We start from the raw sequence: 15880 nt of genomic DNA, 5'->3' as shown, positions 1-15880 counted from the left end.
TTTCTTGTTCGAGCCCGACGGATCCGCAAGAGAAAACTAGAGAAAGAGTATTAAAGAAAATAAAAGAAAAGTAGAGAAAAAAGAAGAGACAGATAGTTAACTAAAGAGAGAGAGAGAGAAGTGAAAGCGAAACACCGAGGTTCGTTCGGGATTTTAGGCATTACGCTATCCCGTTCTATCCTAACGTTAGTACGGACGGAGTACAAGCTTGAACATTATTGAAGTTGGACTGTTGAAGATACAGCACATTATTTCCCTCCTTCTCCTTTTTCCAATTGCCCTATCCTGCCGAGCCGAGCCTACCTGCGTACCCTGCGGTGCCCTGCCTTGCCTTGCCCTGCCTACCTGCCTTACGTTGCACCCCTGTCCAAGCATTCGTGACCAGACGGACGCATCAGACATCAGACACCAGACACCAGACACATCCATACATCCATACAACCCGACGTGCACCCATCATCCATACTAACACCCAAGACAAGCTGGAGCAAGAATACACAAATCTGGGCGCCTAGTCGTTAAAGTCTCCACTTTGGACACTTGTGCCGTATTACCACTTAACTACTTCGTACATTTTATATATATACCTGGCTTTTATACCAACTAGCGACCTAAACTACCTGAACTAAGGAAATATAGGAAATATAGGAACTAGGAGCTCGGACCTTACTAGGACGGACCTTACTGGAACCTGACTAGGTTACTTGCTTTGCCCACAGTCCACAGTCTTGCTGGCCCTAAAAAGAAAGGGACCCCCCTGCGGAGCTCATCACCCCCTGGTGTACTGGATCTCCTCTCCCAGAAAACCGTTCCGATAGAAAAGACAGACTCCACATGTTACATTCCATCCCAAGTCTGAAAGGCTTCCATTTATAATCTGCCAATATCCCCCCCGCCCTCCATTGCCTCCACGATTATTGTTAGACTACGCCACTTAACCTACTTACCAATATGTCAAGTCGACCATCCAAGACACACTACGCTAGTTCCTCATCAACAGACAGCAGTTCACCTTCATCCTCCGAGACCGATCTCCCCATTCGAAACAGTATGGACGTCCAACCCGTTGCTTCGGTTGAGGTCATGCGCTGCCTGCGCTGTCATCGCCATGTCGAGGCCACCTCCACCGATGACCCAGCGTCGACGGGCATGATCCGAGTAGGATTTAATCTTTACTACTGCCAGAAGTGTGCGGCGGCGGTCGGATATAAATGAGTAACACGATATGCCTGACATACTGCCTTTGATGGAAGGCAAGGGTCGAACACAAAATATCGACAATCGACAGCCGACAGTCAACAACCGACAGCTACTCGATATCTGGGCTATATCTTTTTACAAAAGAAACATGGATCCGAACCCATACATCCTCAGACTTTGGCGACACGGAAGTCAACAACCACAGCTGGCAACTTCGGGAAACCCTATCTGCGCGACCTTTCCTTGTGCGCGCGCGCGCGCTATAGAACGAACAGCTCAAACCCAAATACCATTACTATATGGAAGGTCTCAGTTCTAAAGATCTAGTCCCAAACGGCTAAGATTACTTTTTCCTTTACTATTCTCAGCGAAGGCGGGTTTCAAACTGTTTTTTTGCCACCGAACAGTTGCACCAGTCGACCCATCTACAGCACGTTTGACAGGGAACCTGACTCTAACAAGGTACACCTCAAAATATATCTTGCATGGGAGACACAAAGGCCCTGTACCGGAAACCCGACCGGTTATCTCGCATATTCGCCACTACCAGCAGATCTAAAGCCCATATCATCCGTGGTTTACTTACTTTTCAGATGCAATTCCTCTATTGCATATGGGCATTACGAATCTACAATCTATATCTTACGTATCAGTCATACCTCCATCTGTAGGATATAGCACACGCACACACACCAACACCAACACAAACACAACAACACACACCTCTCCATCTCATGGTAGGGCTTCGACAAGGCTGAGTTGCAGGACACGCAGTCGATTGCTTAGCCATTACCATGATCGGTGTCGCCGCGCAATAATATGCAAGGCGCAGATTTCAGCACAATACAATACCACATCAGCCAACATCCATGATAAGACAACGCAGCAAGCAAATCACACACTACCACAGTACGAGAACACAATATCCAATATACAGCGCAACACAACACAACGCACAGCACAGAGCGCAGTGCAGCTCAGTGCAGCTCAGTGCAGCGCAGCGTCGCAATGTATTCCACCAATCACGCATCACTTTAAATTACAAACCAATTTGGACAATTTGGTCGAGTATTCAAGGGTTGATGGATGTCTATCACTATGGAGTTTTTCGGTTTCACCGCCATAAAAATCGTCGGATAGTTTGGAATGGATAGTCAGACGGTCAAGGAGAATTAGAGGGATGGGTTCAGGCATTGATGAAAGGGGGGAGAATGTGGAGGGGAGGGAGGTGGGGGATTGGTTAGGTCAAATCGAGCATTTTTCAACACCACGCAAGATCACGACGTTCCTCTTCCTTCTTTCGGTTGATCGGTTGATCATGGATCAATCAATCATGAGCTTTTTTACTTTCTCCATCTTTTTAGCTCCAACCAATCCATTCAAACGCTAGTAGTAAAAGCAGCGTAAAAGATGTCAAAAAAAGGTCCCAGCCCAGCCCAGTCCAGCCCAGAAAGAAAGAAAGAAAGAAAGAAAAGAAAAAAAAAGACTCAAACCCAAACAAAAAAAAAAAAAAAGACGAAGAAAGCACATTACCGGTCACGGCGCTTGAACGAACCATTGGTTTCAAATGTTTTGCCCAATGGGTCTTCCCACGTCATATGCCTTCCCGACCTAGATAGTCTGGACCAATCTCGACTGCCCAATCCTCTACCTTGTGGGTTACTACCCCATTCTATACCCAATCATCACCAAATTTACGCATTTTACGCATTTTACGACTCGGCCCTAGCCCCGGCAAATACACCTAAACCCCAGTTCTCAAGTCCGCATCGTTCCCTGTGACGTTAACCTACTTTCCCCTCCACCAATCAAAATGGAGTGACTTGAGCAACTTGCCTTCATTTGGGAATAGTTCTTTTGGAAGGGCACTGGACCACTGGTACAAGCAACCGAAAAGCCAATCTACACTAGTATAGTGGTAACCTAAACCTACCTACCAGGTCCTACCATAGCAGGTTAGGTACTACTTTTTACTAGGTTGATAGGTACCTACCCAAGCTACTCTAGGGTAGTTTGTGCTAGTGTCTACTGCACAAGCGTTTCCCCCCCCTCTATTTTCACTTCTCGCCCGCCCATTCAACTCACACACACACAACATTCACACATCCAGTCTCTCCTCTATGGCCACATTTTTCTTTTGAAAAAAATATCCCCCCGCCATTTGCACATGCAGTACAACTTACAATTACAAATTCCACCCACGGGGATAATGACCACCACTTGGCTGCATGGTGCGGTCCGCTGGAATTGCAAACTGAAACGTAGTTCAGTACCGATCAATGCTTCTCACCATCTAACTTCCCGATCCTTCCCCCCTCTTTCTTTCTTATCCTTCTGATCTTCAAATATCATTATATTTTATCTCGACTTTGCTTTAGGGAGGGGGGCGATGTGTCGAGCACGCCTTTTTTTTCCGTGTTATATTATCTGCTGTTTCAAATAAATGGGATGTGTTGGAGTTGGATACCCATTTCGTCTTGGCGCATCGTGGGATTTTGGCTGGGTCAGGTTGCATTGTGTTGTTGTTTTATTGATATTGCTGTTGTTGTTGTCTTTTTTTCTTCTTGACTTTCAATATCGGCGTCCAATCGGGGAACTTAGGGAACTAGGGAATCTCGGGTACTACATATTAGAACCTCAAAGCATATGATTAACGGAGGTTTTTATTATTATTATTATTATCTGGGGTTAATCGGTGGTTCACAGGAGGGGAGGGCTGGGGAGAGAATATACAATACAAATGAAGGGGCATACGATTTTTCACATATCATTGATACTTTCTTAGAACTGGAACAACATAAAAGTCTACGCAGAGAGAAAGAAGAACGCCGGGCGTTCAGACATTGGGGAATATACGCAGGGCATTTTTTTTTTCACGTTCTAGACACACTTGGGAATACTGGGCAATCCACAAAAGGAGTCACATGAGATTATTCATTAGATAGTATTTTGTCACGACACTTAATTAATCAGAATCCTGACGAGAAATTTGATCTACTGTATGTAAGAAACATCGTCTTTTGTGCTGATGTGATGTGATGTCTTTGACGACGATGGTGATACATGATATTCAGTACATCTATGTACGTGCTCTATATGATGAACGTGCTGCCACATGGAATGCCATGTATGTATGTATGTACGTACCAGCAACAGGCATTTTGATTGACGTCTATCATCTATGTACCTACCCTTATCCATCGAGTTACCTATCACTGGCATCCAGATGTTTCAATGTCTTTGATCTACCTACTTAGGAAGACCCCTGGATCAACTCATTAAAATCGGATATGTGTGTGTTGTGTGCTAATTAGCTTGCTAGGCAGGTAAGCTACCCCTCTCCAAAACCACGTTCCTGCTCTGGGGGGGGGGGGGCCACGGCCAACGACATACATAAGATCTGAACTTGGCCAATCCTGCAGATCTAAGGAAGATTAGGTATGTATGTATGTATGTATGGTATGTACGTTGTAGGGTTGGCCTACCAAGGTAGGCATGTTCTTCCTGCCTGGCTCGTTTTAAGTGGTCCCAAGTTTATCTCTTTCTAGTTATCCCTCCCTCTTTACTATGAAGGTAGTTATTGGATGTAGGTAACCTAGTAGTTAGTGATAGGTAGGTATTTGATCCGATGAAAATCACAAAAAAACAAAAAACAAATCCCGCCTCAACGGCCGGCCGGACCTTACGCGTACACACGGACATGGGTTTGCTAACCTTACCTACATATACATATACCACATGCCTACCAACATCTACCTACCTACATAGAATGCCTACATATGGGTAATATACCTACCCAAGTGAGCATGCTACATGAAGCTAAGAGTGGTCGACAGGTCCGGGACGCTACCTTATGCTAGGTATAATATGTAGGCATATGTAGGTATGGATGTTGGTATGGATATAATATAGAAAAACCGCAATTTGTGCGTGTGAAGCAGGAAAGGACCGGCCGGGGAAGCAGAGCCTAGCGTGGGGAGCGGACGGGCAAGCGACGGGTTGGGGAGGGGGGGGGGTTCTTTTTTGCTGCGCGACGGCGCGCGCGGACGATGGCCACTCTTAGCCGTGGGGATATTAGATGTTGATTTGGGTAAGGTACCTACCTACCTAGTGGTGTTGTATTTTAGATTTGGAAGGATTCTAGCTTCTTTTCCTTTAAAAAGTTCCCTTTCTTTTTCGTCATTTAGGTGCCTACTGCGCCGCGAGAGGTGGTCATTAAAACGAGGCTATTGCGGGTTCGTGTGAACAGCGAAATGCAAAAAAATCAAGGTCGAGTTCGGTGATCGTTTCGTATTCAGAGGTATGTAGGTATGATTTATGGTATTGTATGTATGTAGGTAAGATTTCATTCCTCCCCCTCCCCCCCCTTTTCCGCTCTATAGGTAACCATTACTAACTCCTTACTCAGGGAAGGGGAGGAGGGTAGGGATAACAATATCACTCATTCCCGTCCGACTTACCAAGGCTAATACATTATATAATACTTCCTTGCACACATATATGTCAACCAACTCTGGTATGTGTGTAACCTACCTAAGGTTGGTAGATGCTTATGCAGTAGGATCGCGGTGGGTAGGGTAACTTGGGGAGGGAGGACTCCAAAACTTTCCCAGGCAATATCACTAAATCCACGTCCTAAACCAATCGCGCCAAGCTTGAAATGCGGACGCTTGTCCGCTAGGTTGGTACTAAAAGGTACCTCACAATATCTACATGTAGGCACTGGGCAGGTAGGTATGTAATAAGAGAGAGAGCTTCAATCCTAGCCTATGCTAGCCCAGCCAGCCAGCCCCGCCAACGACAGCTTCACACGAGTCAAAGCTAGCCTTGGAGGTTTCGCGTGTAGGTAGGTACTGTACCTGGTAAATTGGAAACCGAACCGCCGCCGCCTATCTACACCCGCGAATGCTGCAGTACAACCTCAATCATGATGATAGGCAAGCAAGCTGCAAAAAAGCCAAGCTCATGAGCAGCATATGAATACAACGTAGCAGCAGCAGCTTACAGCTTTTTCCTTGCTCCCACCTACATAGCTACAAGCTAGCTGCTAGTTAGCTCTCGTATAAAACATACACACGCACAAAATGACCTGGAAGATAAACAGACAGGCACCGAAAAGATTCGGCACGCTTTCCGTATTGATATTATGAAGGGGTGAGATCGACTTTTTTTTCTTTTGGCGTCACCCACCCGCTTGTCAAAAGTCAAGAAACCAAAAAAAAATGCGAATCCACTCACATACCGTCCGTCAAAACATTCCCTGTCCGCCCATGCGCCGTGAAAGTCGATCCTCCTCCACTTTGTTTTTCTTAACACAGGTAGTTATATGTCATAGAAGGCTGGCATCAGCTCATTGGCCAGAAGAGGAAAGAATGTGCAAGGAGGGAGGACCCCGAATTATCCAGTTCTGCCAGAATGTGTCGATCAGGGTCCCTTTTTCTTTTAGGGTCTGCCTCTCTTTGTACATGTTAGGTAGGTAGGTACTCACTCACCACTCTCTTGCTTGTCTGTGTGTGTGGTGTCTGTGCTGGTGCTTGTTGCTGCTGCCGCTCTTCCTTCTATGTCCCTCTCCCCCCCCACTTTCTTCGTGATCGGCATCGTCATCGTCATCATGCAGCGTCCTGTACGATGATGTCGGCGTGCAGGAACGAAGTTAGCAAAAAAGAGGGCTTTTTTTGGTGATTTGGGAAATTTCCCTGGTTGCTTTTTTTTTTTCGGCCCCGATTCTTTTTTTCTTTGCTCGCCTAACTAGGTATGTACACTTGAATCTACACTATGCTACAGATCCTGATGCCTACCAACTTACTATGTAGGTACACTATTTACCCCGGAATCATATTCGCGGCTGCTACTTAAATACCACCTACATACATACTACATACATACACAGCCTACCTACATGTACCTATTACCGTGCATGCCTATGTCTGAGATACGGGCGGTAAGTAAGCCAGGAAACCTGACTTTCATCCCACGATTCGCGGCACCGCATCGTATCGCATTCCCCCATCCCCATCGCGTCTATACTATACCACCTACATACAGATGATCTTGGTACATTTGTAGGTAGGTATGTAGGTCTGGTACCTTGCCGATGTATTGTACCTACATCAACAACACCTGCAGATCCCAGTATCAAATGTAGCTCCATCACGAAATCCTATAACTATGTAAAAGAAGCGGAAATAACGGGAGCGTGGATGTATCCATCCATCCCCATCCCCTTCCCCTTCCCCATATCCATATCCATTTCCCATCCCATCGCATTTCATCCCGCGCAGCTTAGCTAGCTACTGTACTTAGGTTAGGTACCTACTGTAGGTAGCTCTACTCGACGGATTAATTACCCAGCCAATACGAAAATCGCCTAGCCTACATACATCTCCTAATCTAGCAGCCTGCCTGCCTGCCTGCCAGGTAGCTCAACACAGCTTAGACAACCGCAGCGGTTGGCGCGGCGCCGCACTCGGGGATATTTTTTCCGCTGCTTTTTTTTTTCTTTCCCCTTTTATATCTCCCCCCCCCTAACTTGCCTTAGATGAGGGTATTCCCAAGCCGCGAACGCGTAAGCGAAATGAAGAAAAAGAAAAAGAAAAAGGGAAATTGCGCCGCCGGCGAGCTTGCTGCGTGCGGTTAGTTGGAAGCCAAGCTCGGCTGGTTGGCGCTAGTAGCGTGTCTGTCTGTCTGTCCCATTGGCACGCTCGTTAGGTAGGTAGGTAACTGATGCTTAGGTGCATACTTACAATGTATGATATCTATATCGTCGCGATGCTATAGTCGGTTGGTGTGCATGTACTATGTAGGTATGGAGAGCTCCGTGGAGGTGTTCCATCTACATACCTGTCTAGCCTAGGTACATACCAATCTATCCACCCATCACCATCATCATCACCATCATCATCAACCTTATAGCGTCAGGAACGCGTCCGTTTTAGGTTTGAGCTACCCATGTGTAGCCGTCAGTATCAGTTCGGTTCTTGGCTGGGGGGGGGGGAGGGCCACCGGCCGGCCCCCTCCTTTCCCAATGAGAGTAATGCGTCAAGTTTGTCTTGCTGATGAACGGCTAGGGGCTATGACGTTTATCTCGGTAGTTGGCGGTCCAATGATGGACGGGCGTGATGTATCACTGTCGATGCAGGTAGGGTTATGTGCTATGTAGGACCAGGCAGGTTGGCCGGTAGGCTGTGGCCATCGGAGCCGGTGTGCTGGTACCTACGCGCGATATCCGCTCCGATTATTTCGTGGCTTTTGGTTGGGTGGCTGGATAGGTAGGTATGTAAGGGAGACGCAAGATTGACGGAGGAGATGGAGATATGTATCCAAATATAGCTCGAGATGATGTAGGTACCTACCTTCATGTGTAGTAGTAGATATTTAACGTATGCACGTACTTACTCCTAAGTTCTAACCTAGGTACCTATGAGCTACTTTACTACGTACTTCCTAGCAAGCGACTCGGTACTGCAGAATTTATGACGCAGATTTCTGAGATCCTCGGATCTTAGCCGTTAGCTTTGGGCTATCGTTCGAGCTTGACTTGTATGGGTCTCACTGATTCATCATAGTACATGTATGTATAAGTAAGCAGTTAGGTACTGCATAATCGTATCACGACCCTGAGCGTTGCACGTCTGTCGTGTCCACAAGAGTGAGGCGTACCTATCAGGTAAGGGTCCGATGCAAGTCGGTAGGTAAGCAGCGGTTTGAGACGGCTGTGATCTAATCTGCCTATGTTAGCCCTGGAGGTGTTGTTTGCTTGCTATTTCGGGATTATGTGAGAAAGGGAGGGCTTGGAAAGTTAGGCTTCGGAGTTATTAAAAAGTCCAAGCCAGTGGACATATTAAGTTGAATATTGAGATATTTAGGGCTGGGTAGGTAGGTAAGGTATATGCAATGCATAGCAAACGTGATGGCACACCGTCGGACAATTCGAATTAGAGATAAGTAACTAGAATTTGATCATAATAGAAACATACGATATCAGATCTCAAACTGACGAGGCGAGGCGGTTGAGGGTTGCATCTTGATCTATCACCTCGGGACCTACTCTTCACAGGGCTGATAAAGCAGCGATCGCTTGAGTCACTTCATTCGAATTTATGACTGTTTATTCTATGTACCTAACTAAGATAATACTTTTGCCTTTTTATTTCCTCCATCTCATACTCATGCTCATGTCCATGCTCATATATCAAGCCGCCATTAAAGTCTCAGTTTCGCGCACTGGACTTGCGGGACATCCATCTGTCCACGTAACCATACCCCCTAATGTGCAACTAACAGCACACCCATACCTACTCATTATATTCCATCATTAGTTCATTATTATCCCGCTCAATCATATGGCCTTTGTACTCCTAAGTAATCGTAAATGTTCAGATCTGCCGTAATTGCGTGTCTCCTGAGATCCCTCCTTTAGTGTGTGTGTGTTTGTGTTGTCGACATAACCGACGTAAATTTAAATAGCCTTCGTAAAATAATATCGCGGCGTTGATTATCTAGTCCTGGTCCTTCTTGGGTGACCTCTTGAACGGCTTCTTCGCCGCGCTGACAAGCTTGCCGGCAGCACTGCCTACGGAGTTGAATCCGAATGACCAGCCGCGGACGCGCACCGTGTAGATGAAGAAGTACACGAGCGCCCAGTTAGAGATGCAGAAGGCCGCGAAAATGCCAAGGTCTGGTAGTAACTCTGGTTAGCACACATGTACCCACGGGAAGAAAAGAGGAGGGGCGGGATAATAACGTACCTCTCCATTTCTCGCTAGCTTCAATGTTAAGAGTGGCGAGATACTGGTTAGCGACGCTGTACTGGCAGTACTGGCAGCCGCTGGTGGCATCGGGGTTAAGCAAGTAGCCGCCGGCAGCCTGGGCGAACTCGCCCGCGTACGATTGGCAGGTCTGGTTCGGGGGCACGTCGAACTGCGCGGTCTCCGAGGGGTCGCACTGGATTGGGACGCCGTCCATTGTGGCGGCCAGCATCCCGCCGATCCAGTACGTCGCCGGGTTGACCCAGTACATCCAGGAGCTCCAGAAGACGGGCAGCATGGAGTAGGACTGGACGACGCCGTTGAACAGACCGAACATGACGAAGAAGAAGGGGAGCACCTAGAAGCATTCATGTATTAGTATCTCATGCATTTCTTGTTTTAATGGAGAGAGTAAAGCACTTACATTTGCGGTGACGGTGGAGCTAGGGGTGAACGCGCATATCCACTGCCCCCAGCTGTTCATGAACAGGAAGACCAGCACAGTCATCAAGAACGTGTATCCCGCCGCCTCGCTCGTTGCCGCAATGCCCGCCGGCCAAATCCACAGCGCCCAGTACAGGGCGCCCGAAATGACGGCCGCGGGCAACTCTGCGACCACGTTCGCCGTGCAGAAGGCGAGCCAGCCATATATACGTGAAGGGTACTCGCGGGCCTGCCAGAGGGCCATGTTGTCGTCGAACTGGGGGACGACGCCGTTGACGACGGTGGCGGGGATGGTGACGATCATGAAGATGGTGAACATGCGGTTCTGCATGTCCTGGATCGAGTGCCCGCACTGCCAGAACGTGAACCCGTTGAAGATGCCGATCACCACCGCCGTGAAGAACTTGCCGTACACGTACGACGGGTCCCGCCAGTACTGCCGGAAGATCCGCTTCGTCAGCTCCGAGATCTGCAGAAACACCGGCGCCGAGTATTCCTTTTGCTCATGCGACGAAGAGGAGGAGGAGAGTTGCTTGTTGTTGTTGTTGTTGTTGTTGTTAGGTTGGGTGGCTGTGCTGCGCACGCGCTTGAGGCCGTCGATTTCTTCGATGACGTGCTGTGCCTGCTCGCTGGTCCGCCACTCTTCGTTCCAGTCTACCTTGGTGCCGTCGGGACGCTTATGTGGGCGTGCCGCCGTCTCGAGGATGAACTCGGCGACGTTCTTCCCGGTAGGGCAAGTGGCGCCGCGGTCAGCGAAGTACTTGATAACGTCTTTGCCGTTCTCGCCAATGGGGCCGAAGTAGAATGTGTTTCCGCCGGGGTTGAGAGCTAGCACCATATCGAATTGCTGGATCAGAGCTGAGCTGGGCTGGTGGATGGTGCACACGATAGCTTGGCCGGCAGCGCAGAGCTTCTTGAGGAAGGTGACGATGGAGTAGGCGGATTGGGAATCTAGACCGGATGTTGGCTCGTCGAGGAAGAGGAGCAGAGAGGGCTTTGCGGCGAGCTCGACGCCGATGGTAAGGCGCTTGCGCACCTCAACGCCGAGAGAGCTTATGATGGCATCTTCCAGATCGTTTAGCTCAAGCAGGTCGATAATCTTGTCTACGTAGGCGATCTTCTCGTCTCGGGGGATGGAGGCTTCCTGTCGCAAAAGCGCAGAGAACTCAATAGCTTCGCGGATGGTTTGAGTGCCGTCGTGGATATCTCCTTGAAGACAGAAGCCCGTGTTCCGCTGGAACTCGAGGCCAAGGGGCTTCCCGTCGACGAACATTTCACCGGTGACAACGCCAACACGCTGGCGCTGGGCTAGGACATTCAGGAGTGTGGATTTGCCAGCACCAGAAGCGCCCATCAGAGCAACCATGATACCGGGCTTCGCGTAGCCGTTGACCTTGTTTAGTAACTTGCGCTCGCCTCCGAGATACGGTACGCTGTACTCCACATCTCGCCATGTGAAGATAGAGTCGCTCTTGGTCAGCTGCTCCAGCGTCTCATTTTGCTCCTCAGAAGTAGTGTTCCCAGACTCGCCAACTCTCGTTGCCGAAGACTTGCTGCTGCTATTGCCTCCATTCTCGATGTCCGACGGGGCAGTGGCTTTCTGCACTTCCTTCTTGGCCTTTTTGTTGTTCTTGAAGACCAGCGCACCGCCGCCCTCCGATGAGAAGTCGAACATCTCCGTAGCGACGACCGTGATGGCGACGTACAAAACCAGGAAAGCAATCACGACGCCAAAGTTGCGCCACAGGTTCGAGCGGCTGTAGCTCAAGGCGGCTTCCAGGTAATCGCTTCCCGGGACCTCATGAGAATTGGGTTTGGAACCGGTGAGAGCGCAGCCCTGGTATTCAGGGAGAACATTCGGGCCTTGGGGTACGAGCTGTGCAGGCGCGCAGTCCATGACTCTGTTCGAGAGCTCGTTCGTCAAGACCGCCTCAAAACTGTACGATATCGGGTTCACCCAGTACAGCCAGCCGAACCAGATAGAGTCGTTCAGGAGCTTGGTCTTGGGAAGGACGTAGCCAGTGTAGATAACAAGTAAGTTGAGGGCGGTACTGGAGAAGCGCACGGCAGTGTTGATCTCGGGCGACAAGCTCGCGAACATGCGGTACAGGGCCGTGATCATGATGGTCGTGGCATAAACAAACAACATATAGATCCAGAATTTGCTAACATCGACATCGAGGTTGGTCATGAAGTACATGGTCAAGCCAAAGATGCAGACCTGCACGAAGACGACAGGAATATCGTGGATGACGCGGGCGATCGAGACAGCAGAGGGGCGGTAGAAGGCATAGTCCCGATGGCGAGCGGCGATATCCCGCCCCGCAACCGCCTTGCTGAGCTCCGACAGCTGAAGCCAGCCAAGGAAGATGATGGAGAAGAACAGCGCACCGCCACGAGTAAAGGCTCCGGCGGTTGAGAAGGGCTGCTTGTAGTAAAGCGAGCCGACGATGAACCCGTTGGAGATAATGATGAACAGCTTGGTCCAAAGAGCCGCCTTGTCGCCAAATAGCAGCCAGAACTCTCGCTTGGTGCTGGCCAACACCTGGCGGGTGAAGGAGATGGTGTACGGTGACTTCTCGCCGACGTGCTTTGACTTGGCTGCCTGCACCGCGTTGTCGAACCTCTTCGCATCGACATACTCGGTCTTGCGGAGGTGCTCTTCGTAATCCTGCACATCTTCGAGCAACTTTTGGTAGTTCGGCGACTTGCGGAAAGCCTCCTCCAGCTCCTCGGGGGTCTTGGGCGCCCTGTCTTCAAAGCCGGGCCTGAATCGTCGCTCCCTGGGATCGGTGACGGCTGTCAAGAAATCCGCCGTCGTTTGCCGCTCCGGACATTCGAACCCGAGGTCGATGAAGTATTGCTTCGCGTCCTTGGCTGGCCCGGAGAATATTTGCCGCCCTTGGTCGATGACTAGTACCTTGTCCATGAGCTCGTAGATACCCTCACCAGCTTGGTAGAGTGTGACGAGGGTTGTGCGATTGGTGATGTCGGTCATGATGCGGAGCGACTTTGCGTAATCGAGAGCCGTTGAGGCGTCTAATCCACGGGTGGAATTATCCCAAGCCATGACAGTGGACTTGGAGGCCAGCGTCTCCGCGATAGACACACGCTTGCGCTCACCACCCGACACGCCCCGGATATTCTCGTCGCCAATGAGTGTGTACTTGGTATGGCTGATACCAAACATCTTCATCAGCGCATTGGCAATGACTGGGATTTCCTCCTTGGCCGCCCTCTTCGTCTTGTTCATGAGCGCGAAAGTGAGGGTTTGCCAAACATTGAGCGAGGCAAAATGGATGTCGTCTTCGGGATTATAGTTGACTTCACCTCGATAGATCTGCTTCTGCTGCTTGGCTGGGATTCCACCGTAGGAAACCTCTCCCTCGACACCAGCGAAGGACTCGGTGTCGTTGCTGACGGCTTTGAGAAAGGTGCTGCATCCGGATCCGGGGCGACCCAGGACCAGCATCATCTGGCCATCTCGCACACAGCCGACAAAGTCGTTGATCAGCGTGCGTGTCTGCGGCTTTCTACCGAATCGGAGGAAAGGTATGTAGCGTGAGACGATGTGATACAAATCAGGCCCAAAGGTTCCAATGATGGCATCTGGGACCGTTCGGACGATGGAAGACGAGGATCCAACGCCTTTCACGGTGAGGTGCTTGTAAACAACACCGACTCGCTTTTCAGAAGACTCAGTCCGCTTCTCGAAGTGGCCATCCCGCATAAACTTGCCTAGTTCGAATTCCTCTTCGGCCACGGTAACCTGCTCGTCGCCCTTGGGCTCAGTCTGCTTGGTGTGTGGTCTTGACAGGTTGTTGGGTGCTTCGCTTAGACGACTGCGAACTTGGGTCAAGTCAAAGTGCTTGCTCGCCTGTGTGTCGCGCGTTCTCGTTCTATGCATTTGTGAGAGGTTGTGCCTTAACACCTCCAATTCTTCCATAGCTTCATGCTCACCAAATCCTCCAACGTCCCGCTCGCCCCAAGTCCCCTCCCCGTTTCCAGCCGCATCAGACTCGGATGATCCATCACCTTCCCCATGGTTTCCTGTAGGGTCAGTCGCATTCGATCTGCCAGCATCGGGGGGCGGGTCGTCGCGATGCCATTGGTTTGGAGCCATGCCATATTCTCTACGGCGATGACCTTCGCCATTAATCTGAGTAGCCCACATGGCGGTCGGATGGACTATTTGAATAGCCCGGCCTTGAAAGCTTGCTGCGAGCTAAGTGAGACAAAGAGATGCGCCGTTGCTGCCTTGCCAGCAGACGGGTAGCACAAGTCAAGCCGAAGAGGCCCGACGGGATCGTTTAGATGGGGATGAAAGAGACCATGTAAGATAAGAGTTTAAACACACTCATGAACATGAAAGTCTAAGTTTACGACGGAAGGGGTATTAGCCGATGGGGGTTGGCCTTGATACAGAAGTCTACAAGGGGCAACGTTTATAAGCAGAATATTATTGAGCAATAGGCAGGCTCCCAAGGTCAGTTTCCAAGGTAAAGCACCTCTCATATGTATAATGTTAAAAGTGAGTACTAAGGGGATGTTTAATGGGGAATCGTGAACCCGGCCGCCCACACCTGATTGTTAATCAGTCCCTTCGCCTTAGGTCGTTGGAACCCAAATACGACATCCGCCCCTACGAGAGCGGTATTACCTACAAAGGTAATTTGTAAGAAGCCTCAAGTTCCACAACTGATTGTATCAGGCCCCAGAACTATCATCTCATGCTGGGTTGCATATTGTTATCACGCAGCGGCTCACGATGCGCCCGCCACTGATAGGCTAGTCAGTTGTTCACTAACCTTGCAATAGACCTGATTCGATTGATAGCAATGGGACATTGGCACAACATGTCGGTGAACAAGGGTCAGACCGCTCAACAAATAATAAACGGCAATAAGATAAAAAGTGTGAAAAAAGAAAAGGAGCACTAACAAAAAAAAGTGACAGCGATATCGCGGCTGGCAACAGGGTCCTCCCTTTCTTGTTGGTACTGTACCTACTTACCTACTAGGTAGGTAGGAGTTAGGTAGGGTAGGGTAGGGCACCTTGCCTCCAGGGCTACCATGATGAAGTCATCATGAAATTTCCCAGGTTACCTAGTACGGTACCGTTAAAAAAGAGAAAAGCTTTTCAACTCTTCCCAGAGACGCGGGGCCGGTACGCGGGGCCCTTGGTCGGTTTTAAGTATGGAGTTTACGGTGCTAAGGCCGTAGATAGATATATATATCAGATCTTTTTGTTTCGTTTGGAAATATCTTCACAAAACTTTGGATCATAAATGGGGTCCCTCGTGCCGATCCTTTTCGGCTTTCGGTTCCGGGCCTTTTTTATACAGATGATGAACCAATAATAGTTCTTGAAAAGAGGCTGATAACCACAGAATCCTTTTACTATGTATGTACATACCAAGAACCTTCTAGGCCAACCTCCAGGTCATCATAGATGTCTTCGGAGGACAAGAACCCGGAGGCGTAGCAAAA

General features: G+C 49.4%; 3 protein-coding genes across 3 annotated transcripts; 2 read left to right on the top strand and 1 right to left on the bottom strand.

Moving 5' to 3' along the window:
• Nucleotides 1-951: 951 nt before the first annotated feature.
• GGS25DRAFT_522239 (uncharacterized protein) lies at nucleotides 952-1519 on the top strand (the record flags this gene model as incomplete). The annotated part of the gene is made up of 2 exons (XM_049264189.1): nucleotides 952-1189; nucleotides 1254-1519. The coding sequence occupies 2 exons, from the start codon at nucleotides 952-954 to the stop codon at nucleotides 1517-1519; spliced, it is 504 nt and encodes a 167-aa protein (XP_049117204.1).
• A 4923-nt stretch (nucleotides 1520-6442) lies between these two features.
• Nucleotides 6443-6973, top strand: GGS25DRAFT_492831 (uncharacterized protein). Its single transcript, XM_049261217.1, has 2 exons — nucleotides 6443-6633; nucleotides 6693-6973. Exons 1-2 carry the CDS (start codon nucleotides 6471-6473, stop codon nucleotides 6830-6832), a joined length of 303 nt encoding a protein of 100 aa, XP_049117203.1. The 5' UTR covers nucleotides 6443-6470; the 3' UTR covers nucleotides 6833-6973.
• Nucleotides 6974-9698: 2725 nt separating this feature from the next.
• Nucleotides 9699-15191, bottom strand: GGS25DRAFT_531980 (ABC-2 type transporter-domain-containing protein; the record flags this gene model as incomplete). The annotated part of the gene is made up of 3 exons (XM_049265550.1): nucleotides 10372-15191; nucleotides 9948-10305; nucleotides 9699-9877 (listed from the first exon to the last, which is right to left on the bottom strand). The coding sequence occupies exons 1-3, from the start codon at nucleotides 14563-14565 to the stop codon at nucleotides 9699-9701; spliced, it is 4731 nt and encodes a 1576-aa protein (XP_049117202.1). The 5' UTR covers nucleotides 14566-15191.
• Nucleotides 15192-15880: the final 689 nt, after the last annotated feature.

The sequence above is a fragment of the Hypoxylon fragiforme genome (genome assembly GCF_022984875.1).
Source record: "Hypoxylon fragiforme strain CBS 206.31 chromosome Unknown GGS25scaffold_5, whole genome shotgun sequence".
In the NCBI taxonomy this organism is placed as follows: Eukaryota; Fungi; Ascomycota; class Sordariomycetes; order Xylariales; family Hypoxylaceae; genus Hypoxylon; species Hypoxylon fragiforme.
This window is presented reverse-complemented; position numbering and strand designations above follow the sequence as displayed.

What these genes read in the sequence shown, in the direction of transcription:
- GGS25DRAFT_492831 (XM_049261217.1), top strand. Translation starts at nt 6,471, where the DNA reads ATGCGCCGTGAAAGTCGATCCTCCTCCACTTTGTTTTTCTTAACACAG. An exon ending in GAATGTGTCGATCAGGGTCC is followed by an intron (nt 6,634 to 6,692) that starts CTTTTTCTTTTA and finishes GTACTCACTCAC; the next exon opens with CACTCTCTTGCTTGTCTGTG.